Source organism: Acanthochromis polyacanthus, chromosome 4 (assembly GCF_021347895.1).
Source record: "Acanthochromis polyacanthus isolate Apoly-LR-REF ecotype Palm Island chromosome 4, KAUST_Apoly_ChrSc, whole genome shotgun sequence".
NCBI lineage: Eukaryota > Metazoa > Chordata > Actinopteri > Pomacentridae > Acanthochromis > Acanthochromis polyacanthus.
In genome coordinates, this window is record NC_067116.1 from 33,549,893 (window position 1) to 33,562,521 (window position 12,629).

The 12,629-nt window shown below is 38.3% G+C and overlaps 2 protein-coding genes across 2 annotated transcripts in view; one reads left to right on the forward strand and one right to left on the reverse strand.

The window, feature by feature from the left end:
• Positions 1-1,519: 1,519 nt before the first annotated feature.
• LOC110955349 (retinoschisin) lies at positions 1,520-6,269 on the forward strand. The gene is made up of 6 exons (XM_022200297.2): positions 1,520-1,604; positions 2,075-2,100; positions 2,186-2,393; positions 3,819-3,960; positions 4,051-4,246; positions 5,570-6,269. Exons 1-6 carry the CDS (start codon positions 1,550-1,552, stop codon positions 5,720-5,722), a joined length of 780 nt encoding a protein of 259 aa, XP_022055989.1. The 5' UTR covers positions 1,520-1,549; the 3' UTR covers positions 5,723-6,269.
• Positions 6,080-12,629, reverse strand: part of LOC110955347 (cyclin-dependent kinase-like 5) — a 50,685-nt gene continuing 44,135 nt past the window's right edge. Inside the window, 3 exon segments of the mRNA XM_051947672.1 lie at positions 6,080-9,870; positions 10,965-11,132; positions 12,387-12,509. Coding sequence (XP_051803632.1) covers positions 9,511-9,870; positions 10,965-11,132; positions 12,387-12,509 — 651 coding nt within the window. The 3' untranslated portion in view covers positions 6,080-9,510.

Here is a 12,629-nt window from a genome sequence, read left to right on the forward strand (position 1 = left end):
AACATTTATTTATCAAGTGAAAACAACTTGAAGGAGCAGTTATGCAATAACATATTTATTTAATCTTAAAAAGTGGTGAAAAAAAGATAAATACACTTGCTCAAGTACTGTACTTAAGTATAGTTTTAAGTGTACTTTACTTGAGTATTTCCACGTTATGCTATTCAATACTTCTACACCACTACATTTACCTCAGAGCTTCAGTTGCATTTAATATGAAGATTTATACACAATAAATAACACAACACACATTTAAAAGACTCACATACTTACAGATTAAACAAGCGATATTCAGCCTTTTTGGCTTCTTACAAAAATCAGTGTAGCCAAGGTCACATTTACATTTCAGATGTCCAATAGTGTTAATAGCTCAACCAAACAGTGACCACACCCTTTAAGTTTTTTATTCCAATAAATGTTCCAGTGATCAAATATCTCACCAAAAATCAAAGATCAGAGTAAAACAGATTTGTATATGTGGATCTAACTTTCCTTCTCTGACATTAGTCATGTGACGATCCTTCACATTTATCTGCTGTCCCTGTATGTAAAACTGGATCTAAAGTATTTCAAACCAGCAACAGCTAAACAGTAACATGCTGCTCACATACTGATGCTTCACGAATAACAATCTAAATCTTAATGCAGAACTACATTTGAATCACGTGACCTAAATATATAGTGGGTGGCGGGAATTGTTGGACTCGGAAACACCCCCACAATTTAATCAGTTGTTTCTTGTATCCTTCCGGATGGATAAGTCCTGATAAGTCAGCAGTGGATTTGTAGCAGGATCGCAATCATGTGATCATCTGCACTCGGCTGACGTAGTGTTCACTTGTTGTCATAGTTACAGTGACGCTGTGCTGCTATCTCGCAATAATACAGAAATCTTTAGCAAATCTGAGGATCCAGACTATAAGCAGCATCACTGCCAAAATCTAATCAGGTGGTCCTTGTGTCATTTCTGACCTTCCCTGAAAATTTCATCCAAATCTGTCAATCCCTTTTTGAGTGATGTTGCTAACAGACAGACAAACAGACGGCAAACCAACGCAGATCGCCACATAACTCAGCCCAGGCTGCACCTCCTTGGCGGAGTAATATGTCAGTCGAAGGAACCAAAACCAATACTTTAATGTTAATACTTTAGCAACATTCAGCTGCTGGTGGTATGCACCTTTACTTCAGCAGCAATTTTCCAACAGCACTTCTACTTGAAATGTGGTATTTTCATACAACTGTACTGGTAATTTACTTAAGTAAAGGATCTGAGTACTTCTATCACTGAACTTAAAATGCTTTTAAAGAAGACAATCTCGGACTGCACTTTTACATAAACTGCTGCCATCAAGAGTGACACTGACTGCTGATTTATGAGCTGCTGGTATTTAGTACAGTTGCAGTAAAATGGAGCAGCCTAAGGGAGGTGTCTAAGGGCCAATAAGGAGTATTAGACAAGGCCATCGTGGGCCCGTGGATTACAATAATCCTATCTACTAGAGTTGGGTATCACACGCTCCTCATTCCAGCACAGCTGAGGAGGAAGATGGAGGTCACTACTCGTCGTGCTGCTGTGCTGCTCCTCCTGCTTCTATCTCAGGGTAAGTCACTGTGCACCTGCAACAGGGAAAATATGACAGGAATCTGTCTTAAAAATCAACGACTGTACTCACCGTTCTGGCTAAATTATTGCATCTTTGTGTAATCACACTGAGGAGTGCATAAGTAGGGAATATACCAATGAAAGTAGTGCACTGAAAAGTTGTTGCAATAAAATGAGACTGCTATGTTTCATTTTTTTAGAGGCTAATAAGCACTTAAGTGTTGTGAATTTCCTATTTCTGCAGCAAGCTTCCTCCTCTGCTTACATATAATCATCTTCAAATTAGACACATTTGTTGATTTCATGCTCACATCTGCAAAAAAATCATCAGAGGTTTATCTCTCACAGGTTACTTTTAGTTCATTTCCTCTTTGAATGTCTTCTTTTTCCTGTGAAATCTGGTCTCAGCCTGCACGTTTTATTCCACCATCTGCTTTTACGTTTCATGCATCTGTTGATGTGCTGTAGCAGTGCTCACTGTTCACTCACAGGAGGTAAGACAAGCACCATAAAGAAAATGATCTTAGCTAATTCTGAGAGCAACCTTGGATTCACTACCCCCCTGTATGTGTTGTTCAGGAGGAGGAGGTGGTCGTCCAGGAGGAGGAGCTGCAGGAGGAGGACCAGCAGGTGATCGAGACGTGGACGAGTAACATCAAAGCCTGCACCTGTGATTGCGAATCTGCTGAATCACCGACACGCAGCCCTGCTGTCATACCAGCTGTCCTGCCGACCTCACCGCCTCCAACGCCACCACCTCAGGGTCACCCACTGACCTGCATGCCAGGTGAGGATTCCACCTGACCTGGACTCACTCTGTATACCCTCTGTTGTGAAAATCAAGGCTTTTTGTATCCTGTTAACAGGCCCATATGGTGTTTTTATGTGCTGGAAGACAGGTAATGAGTGAAAAAAGCAGCGTACACCATGGCTGAGCATTTTCACAACAGTCTCAGAAACACAGATTCAGACTTTTGGGGTTTTGCATGCCAGAAACTTAAAGAACTAATCCTGTCAGCTTGCAGAGCTGGACTTTCTGCACCGTTATTCTTCCACAGAATCTGTTTTCAGTTCACACATATGTAGCAGAGTCACCCCAAAATTATAACTTGCCATTTTGTAGCATAGCAGAATAGTGCTAAGATGGGACGAGATTATTTTCATGCGAAAAACTTTGCAAATGTGTATTTTCAAGGGTTAGATGAGCAACCCTAGAGGGATTTTATGATGAACTAAGCCTAATTTTTCCTCAGCCGGGGCACATTTGCAGCTGAGCAAAATCCCCATCTCTTTGATCTTAAGATTTTTCATCTAACTTCTTGCTGTTAGATGAGAGAGGCCTGCACCAACAGCTCAGTGTTTAGAAATGAACAACTGTGAAGAAGAGGCCTGGAAAGGCAAATGCTGTTTAGATAATCTCATTACCTGTGCAGGAATGTGATGAGCAGATTAGGGAGCCCAAAATAGGGCGTGCCCTTCACCTAATAGCATGACACTGGGCAAGGAAGTGAAGATCAGATGATGCCCCGATCGTCTTCTTCCGCCTGATCACGCAAGCCTTCCGAGTGTCAAATCTCACTGTAAGCTCGATGAGCACCAGCAGGAAAGCTTGGCCCTGCTAGAGATCAAAGTTGAAACACAATTTAAATGCTGTGAAATCGCTACTGATCAATTTTAATGTCAGTGCACAAAGTAAGTGTCCAGGTTTTATAGCCAAGGTCAAATTAGCTGCTAAGTCCCTCTGTGGTGTTTGATTTAACCTCTAAAAAGTTATTTCTGTATATCAGGGTAACACATTTAGAAAGGTTTTCAGCTGAATAATCCCTTCCTCTTTGAAAAAGGCTCTATGCTGCTCCACTACACAATGGCAAGTTGTTATATTACTGGAGTACTTCAGCTACATGAGCCTGAACTAGATTCTGAAGAAGATAATGATTCAAAAAGTTTCACCTTGCAAGTTTACAGGATTGGTTCTTTATGTTTGTGGCGTATGAAACCTTAGAGGTCTGAATCTGTGTTTTAAAGACTGTCATCAAGACAGGCAGTTTCAAGGCAGAAACACTCGGCCATGGTTCTGACTACTTATTCCAGTCATGATGTGTCTTCCAGCATATAAAAAGCCTAATCTGGTCGTGTTAGCAAGGTGAAAAACAGCATATCAATCTGCAAGTGTCTTTGAAAAACATAATAAATGTCACACTGTCCTCCTCAGAATGCCCCTACCACAGTGCTCTGGGCTTTGAATCTGGATCTGTGACTTCAGACCAGATCAGCTGTTCCAATCAGGACCAGTACACCAGCTGGTACTCCTCATGGATCCCCAACAAAGCTCGCCTTAACAACCAGGGCTTTGGGTGAGTCATAACAACCCACCTGCGGCTCATGACACATACTGCACATTCTGCAAAGAGAAAGAAAAGAAAGGGTATGTGTATTTTTGTTAGGTGTGCTTGGCTGTCCAAGTTCAATGACCAGTACCAGTGGCTGCAGATCGACCTGAAGGAGGTGGGCGTCGTGTCCGGTATCCTCACTCAGGGCCGCTGTGATGCTGATGAGTGGATCACCAAATACAGCATCCAGTACCGCTCTGTGGAAACCCTCAACTGGATCTACTACAAGGACCAGACAGGAAACAACAGGGTAGCTATACAACATATTTCTCAGTTAATATATTAACATGTGAGTCCTCCTGGCTTTATCAATAAGACACACATCACCATATGTAATTTACCGTACCTCAAAAACCTTCTACTGACTGCACAGCTTACTGACCTCGAACTAAAGCTGTTCAGGATTATTTTTACGCATGTTCTCTCTGTTATGTCTTTAAAACTTAAAGTAAACAGCCTATTATCTGCTAAAGAATAAAATATGAGTATAATAATATTGAGCGTGCAAAAATCAAACTGATTATGTAGATATATTTTCCCCGGCAACCATTTACAAAGATGATTTATTGTTAGGACACAAAGTTTTCAATATGATTACTCAAAAATATAACAATAAACTGGAAAAAAAAAAGCTATTTGGAAAACACATACAAATATATGAACAAAATAAATAATATATGTAAACCAGTAGCTGTGAAAAAAGACAAATCACAAAAATATTGAAACAAACATGCCATTGGGTAACTAAGGTTATTGGAATTTATTTTTTAAATGAAAGTAAATTAAATTAAAGACAACAATGATATAAGATCAGATATTTAAAAAAATCTTTAAATAAATATATTAAATACTAAAAAATATATAGTGTTAAGTAAAAATGAATACATTTAATCTTATCTATATCTAAAATACATAAACATATTAAATACTAAAAAAAAGCACACCTACTATTAAATAAAAGTATTTTTTATGAAGCTATTAAATAAACATTTATTTTTTTACACAAGGTAGAATGACAAAACACACAATTTGCAACATTATGTTGAGTTATCCTAATTAATTTAATTACTTAATAAGCTAATTTATGTATTGTGTGCATCTTATTGACATGATTATATATTTAATGATGTGAAATTTATGTTTTCAATATCAGACACGTTAGGACTCCATAATTTCAAACTAACATCTATTAAAGGTAACGAGTATAACAGAAAGAAAGCTGAGTACTTTTAATTCCTTGAACTGATTCTGTTTAACAGCTTCTCAGTCAAAAGAATATTTCAGTTAATTTTTTTTTATTTTTGTATTTTCTTGTTGCTGAGTTGATCCAACACATTTGTTAGTTTTACTGTATTTCACTAAAATATATTTCTCCAAAAAGGTGATATGATAGTTTAGGGACTTTTTAGTATATTTTCACATATTTAGTGCCGTCTTTAGAACAAAGTAGGATTCGCATACAGAAAAACTTGTTTGAGGTTGCAGGGTTTCTCTGGATCATTTGCACACTTGAAGAGTAAAAATTTAGACAATTAAATATTCCAGTAATATCTTTACATGCCTTTCTCTGTAGGTCTTCTATGGGAACTCTGATCGTTCGTCCACGGTACAAAACCTGCTCCGTCCTCCCATAGTGGCCCGTTACATCCGACTGCTGCCGCTGGGATGGCACACCCGCATCGCCATTCGGATGGAGCTGCTGATGTGCATGAACAAGTGTACCTGAAGTGCACTCTGCCTGCTCTCTCCTCACCGTCCATCCTTCCCCTGCCAACCTGCCACTTGCCAAAAGGGGAACACTGGTTCAGCACTGAAAGATCCATAATGTTACTTTGATTCAACCTTCATTCCTTGAACATGTCTGTCTGTTGTCGGTGAGGCTCGAAGCACATTTTTCTGTCACTTCATACACAATTTGTCTGTCTTAAAAGTCTGTTGTGCTACAATGTAAATACAGAATTAGACACCTTCCTTGATGCATTCCAGCGTAAAATACAATCTGAAGAGAAAAAAAGAATATTTGATGAGTTATTCATAAACTTTCTTTAAATCTGAGTCCAGAAATAAGAAAAGAATCTCCAGATCAAATCAAATGAGCTTGTTTTATTTGAGATTTACTGGTACATATGTAAACATGAATATTTTAAAATTGTTAAGCATTCATCTGTGGGTTTATGTTCTCATGTAAATGCTCTTGTTGGAAAAAAAAGCAGATAAACACTGACTATGCTACTAATTTGTGTCTGTAATAAAAGCACAAACTTAATACTTGATTTCATTTAAACAGCTGATAAACATCTTCTGTTATAAATATTACCAAACAAGTAGTCACACATCAGTATTAATATAATACACGGTGCTCCTTCAGCGAAACGAAAATCCAAAGAGAGAAATGTATTGTGTCAAGTACAGAGTGTGCACAGTCCTTACAGATGCACAACACACAATACGATACGGTCATGTCTGGACTCAGTGTGTTACTGCAGAGTGTCAGTCTTCACACGTGATGAACATGAAGTGAGGAAGAATTTACAGAGTCGGAGCAATATTGCTGAGCCACACAGTCTCTTCAAAGTGCAACATTAAAAAAAGGTTAGGATTTAGTTCTGCCAAGCTACTCTCATGGCACTTTATTTCCAACAGAACACAATGTTACAGTACAGATTCTGCCCCCGCCGTGTTTCCACTTTAAGGTTCCTTAAAAGCTCATTCCAAGTGGTTCAGTGTGAGAAAGCGGTTAAGAATACAGTAGAGCAGTGATTCCCAACCAGGTGTAGCCTGAGGGATGCTTCAGTAGGTGCACATGGAAAGGCTGTAGCCGAGATAATTTGAAAAAACACATTAAATTTGATTAAAGTCAGCTGGAAAAATAATAGTTTACTGTAAAATTATGCCTTTTGCAGGAAGTTAGCTAGCAGAAAAGGGTGAGCAAGTTATTGGTAGTGATGAAACGGTGGGATAATTAGCTAAACTATAGACATATAGTGAAAAAAACTAAATGAAATGGACAGTTAACATAGCTAGCTAGCATAAATGTAAGTAAGGAAAGGTGAAAAAGCAAAGAGAAATTGATAAAGGGTTGAAACAATGAGCTGAAAGTCCTGGGGAAACAGCTGAAACAGCAGAAAGTAATGAAAAAAAAAACAATGAAACAGCTAAAAGTAGAAAGAAATGGTTGGAAATTTTAGCTAAAAGTATGAAAAAAGACTAAAAGTGTGAGCTAAAAGTAATGGAAAGCAGCAGAAACAGCCAAATACAAAATAAAACAAGTAAAAAGCTAAAAGCAGACAAAAATTAGCTAAAACTATAACATAAATCAGTAAAACAGCTAGCTAAAAGTAATGGGTAAGTGGTAGAACCAGCCAAAGTAATAAATAACAGAACTAAAAACTATAAGTAGAGAAAAAAATGGTTGAAAAATGTAACTAATTTACTTGAAAGTAATGGATACGTCGTAGAAGGAGCTAGAAGTAATAAATAAAACAATGACTAGCTAACGTAGAAAGAAATAGTTGAAAATTTAGCTGAAAGTAGAAAGGAATGGTTACAATTTTAGCTAAAAGTATGAAAAAAAAGCTAAAAGTGTGAGCTAAAAGTAATGAAAAGCAGCAGAAACAGCCAAACAATGAAAAATAAAACAAGTAAAAAGCTAAAAGCAAACAAAAATGGTTGTAAAAAATAGCTAAAAGCATGAAATAAATTAGTAAAACAGTTAGCTAAAATTAATGGGTAAGTGCTGGAACCAGCCAAAGTAATAAATAACACAATGAAAAGGCTGTGCGTAGAGAAAAAAATGGTTGAAAAATGTAGGTAATGGATACGTCGTAGAAGGAGCCAGAAGTAATAAATAAAACAATGAAACAGCTAAAAGTAGAAAAAAACTGCTAAAAGTTATGTATAAACAGGTTGAACAGCCAAATTAGCGTATAAATGTATAAACGTTAGCTAAAGGTAATGACTAAGTAGTTGAAATTGCTAAAAGTGTTCAATAGATGGCTAAAACAGTTAGCTAAAAAAAAGAAATCATTGAAATGTTCAACTGGTTTCACTCTTAAGCGGCAGCACTATGAATGTAAATATGAAAAATTTCAGTTTAACTGTATGAAAACTACTTTAATATAAATGGAAGGATAAAATCGTGCTTCAGAGGGCTGTGGGAGGACATTACACACAAAAAAGTTGGAAGTCACTGCACCATTACACCCAGAATGGCTTTTAGGTTCCTCTAGCTGCTGTAAAAAATAACCTTCTAACATTGACTGTGGACAAAAAAACACTACTCATATCTTATAAATATTTTTTTTACAGCAGTTAAACTTTATATAGTGTTTTGGGTGTATGTCTTTAACCGCTTAAACAAGTAAAACCACTTGGAAGTGAAGCAACAGACTGCCTTCATTGGATCCTGGTAGTGAGGGAAGTTATCAGAGAGAAACACAAGTATAAACTTCACATATCCTTGCTAATAACTGGATCCTTTGCTTAAAGCAGTGCAAAGCATCAAGTTTGTACTACTATATATTTCATCTATAAGGGTGTGTTATTATGACACTTTTACAGAGATAAACATTTTGGTAATACTTTTTAATACGGTTTGCTCTATTTGAAAAGATTAACCACAGTTTTAATCATATAATATCGGTTTATAATATGAAATGATGGTTTATAGTCAGTGCCTACATGTCAGTGCTCGACAATCTCAGTCAGCAGACAGTGAATGCAGTGCTTCATGATCTCCCGCAGAGGGCGATGTTGGTTAGGATTTCTGTTAGTTTATGGCACCATAGTTTCTAAAATGGCTGCACTTCATAAAGACATAAAAACCTAAATATCCTTAAAAAAAAACAGAGCGATCAGGTCTAAGCTTTCAGATTGTCAGCGCCAACTCAGAGAAACTGCCCTTACTACAGCTATAATTTAAGAACAAGACTGCGCAGTTGCACATTTGAGCATCTGTAACCCGTCTGACGGCACATCCAAAGGCAAGACAGCTTGGACAGAGAGTTACAATCCTGGGTGAGATGAACACAAGTTACTGACATTACCAATCTCTATTGTAACAACTGATAAAACTTTGTTTAGAATGCCTTAGAATAGTCTTAAGGAAATACTACGCAGTAAAATGTACTATATTTCTATATTTAATAGAAACCAAAATACTTACACTTAAAATCTACACTTTATCTATCCATTTATATATATTTAATTTGTAATATATTTACTTTATAATACAAATTATAATCAGAATTACATAAGTAATAATATAAAGTCTATCAAACATGGAAGCTTTAAAAAAAATTAAGACATAAAAAGGCTTTTGGCCTGTTTGCAAGCAGTGTGTAAAACTGAAGGTTTGGTATCTGTGTGTGTCTATGTGTGTGTGTGTGTGTGTGTGTGTATAGATGTGTGTGTGTGTGTTGAGCAGGTGTACTGTTATACAAGGGAGCAGGAGGAGCATCAGAGGGGAATAAGGAGGAGTCTGAAGTGGTTATGAGAGCTGCAGGCTGATGGAGATCACAGCGCCGTCTCTTTCAGGTCGTTGAGGTTTGGCATACGAGATCTGGACGGGCGTCCGAAGCCGTGCCCGTTCTGGCCTCCCTTGATGCTCATTTGCTCGGGGTAGGGGTTGCCCTCGGGGCGGCCCAGGGCAGACGAGTGCCAGCCGGACTCCAGCTGTCCGGGCAGTGGGTAGGCTGCCTGTCGGCTCTTGAGCTGGGGCGTGCTGACCCCTGAGTGACCTCGGCTCTCAGTGAAACCACCTTGAGCAGAGGCTGAGTTAGGCAGCGGCTGGTAGCGCATATCAGAGGGAGGGTTCTGGTTGGAGGACGAGGATGAGAGGTGCAGGAGTTTGCGCAGTGACTTCAGTGGCTGACTCTGAAAGACACGTTGCAAACAATTGATGTATGTAACGGTCTTCTCAGGTCGATGATTTAACCCCTAAAAACTCCTTTCTGTGTATCAGTGTTACATATTTTGAAGTTTTTCTGTGAAAAGAATTCATTTTTGCCTTCCTGGAAAGTACTTTAGCTCACAGGCTGTTGTTTTCAATGTGCTATATAAATTTTTCTGCAGCTCGAGCACACCAGCTCATCTGTGACTCTGCTAGAACACTGTAAAACTATTTTCAGCCATGCACTTTAACAGAAAACTGATTCTGAGGAAGAATAATGATACAGTTACCCTGCAAGTTGACTGGATTCGTTCGTTATGTTTATTCCACATGAAGAAGTCTAAATCTGTGCTTTAAAGAAGCTCATTAGGAGATTCATAGTTGGAAGGTGGGGTATTTGATATTGGTTTAAATATATATGATCATAAAACACTAATGTTAAAACAAATACCAAAAAATACCCAAAAATATTAAAATGCAGTAAAATCTATTCATTATAAGATGTGGAGGTACAAAAAATATGACAGCAGTGGGTAACTTCATTTGCATTTAATGTAAATTTAAGGGAAAATAAGACACTTGAATGGTGTTTCCCATGTATAAAAGTGTAATAGTTATTTGCCTTAGCATACACAGTATGTGCAGCATTTTAAATAATCTTCTTTCTGTATTTTCCTTAAAGGTTTTTCACCTGATGCCTGATGGCTAATGCTAATGGCTAACACTGACTGCTCTGACAAGTGAAACTGATGGAACAAATGAAACTGTCAAACTAAACTGCTGAGCTTACAAATAAAGAAGAAAAAGGAAATGTTGTTTGGCCATTTAGTGGAATTCAGTCAAAAACTCTGAGTAGATGGATCAGTTCTTTCAAGTGGAGAAGCCGCACAGATTCTTTAGACACAACTTAACAGATGGAAATCCACAGAAAGAGCATTGCCTGCTTGTTTAGCTCATGATGCGTCTTCCAGCATTTAAAAAGCACATTAGGAACATGTTAATAAGGTAAAAAAATACACCCAATTTTCACTAATGGGAGGTCTTTAAACGAAACATTTCTAAACAAGAAAATACTCACTGGAGAGTGCGAATCGGACAGTTTCTCTGGCGGCCAGTCCTTGTCCCTGTCTCGGTCCCGGTCTTGGTCTCGATCTCTGCTCTTGTCACGAGACCTGTGTCGGCTGCTCTGGTGACTCGAGGACCTGGAGGACTTCTGGATGACTGAGTCCACACCTTCATTAGGAGCCTGTCACACAGAGCACATAGGTGTAATTCATCTCACTTTTAAACCAACGCAGTTGAGCACAATGATAAGGACAACAAGAAACACAGAGAATTTGCTTAAATGTTTTCTCTGAGGTCAAATAAACTACACATTTATCCAGGCTTGTATCAGTTTAACAAAACCTCATAATGTGCTTCAGCAAACAGACCAGTGTGTTTCGTGTTGGCCTTTACATGTGTCCATTTATCTCCCACATTGATAATTGATTGGTCTCAAGTGCAGTGAAATCTTAAAACTAAAAAAAAAAAAAAAAACATGACATGCATCTGGAGTCAAACCCTGAGCATTTTCTGATCTGAGGAAGAAAAGAGACAGCTCCATTTGCTTCTGATGGATAAATGATGCGCTTTAAATGTGAAGGTTTCGTATTTTCTCCTCTTCAGGCAGTAAACACAGTTTTCCAGCAGCTCTGAGTCTGACTGTCTGATTCCTCCTGGCCAGATTGCATTTATTTGTGCTCTGTCATCAGCAGTAACCCCCCACCCTCCCTCAAGAATCTGAACAAACTGTCACATATAAATAGAAATGCGAAGGGAAGAAAGAGTCTCAAACACCTGTTTCATGCTGAACCATTGCTGCCACAGAGGCGGTAGTCAGTTTAACTAAAGGTCAGAATGTGGCGGCTTTCATATTTAGCAGCTATTTCTGTGCTGATCTCTGCTCTGTAATAAAGTCTTGAGTTTAAATTCATTTAGAGAAGTTGATGAAATGCTTCTGGTAGGTAATGAAGCTTCATTTGAAAGCAACTCCTAAAATCTCATGTGATTAACTAAAGCCTGAGCGCTCTCGTTCGTTCTCAGCTCATAACCAGAGACATGCTGTTAGGGCTGTGGCGGAAATCATTGAAATCAGATGAGCCAAACGCAAAATAACCAGTCAGATCCATCCGTTTAACTGACTTCATTTTCATTAAGCTGAATTTTCCGGGGGTCAAAGCCATTATCTGTAATGTAATGGTTCCAAATAGGAGCATTTTTTTTTTGCCTATTTGTAGATGTTGCTTTATGATGAAACTGCACCCGTGGAGATGGATCTGGCTGGTTTATGTTAGCAATTCTTTATCAAACACAATTCACCATCATTGTAAATTCTCAAAGAAAACCAGGCGTAGAATGGCACAATAAAACAGCGTGGATCAATGTTGTTAATGCATGCGATGTTAGATGGGTGACGTGGAGGAGGTGGGTGAGTACAATAGTGTAAAACAGCGTGTACCATGGGAGAAGACACTACAGGGAGGACTCTCACAGAGGAACTATGCTTTATGTTATTCTTTGGGCTAAACAGAGGGAAAAGACATTTCTTGATGACAGGAGGCCTTCCTTCAGGGACTTGCATCTGTAATATAGAGGCACATGACTGGTGGCACAGGTAAACATGGTGCACACGGCAACAACGACAACAACAACAAAGGTGTCAAAAAGGCACAACATTTGAAAAGCGGAGGAAGCCATACAG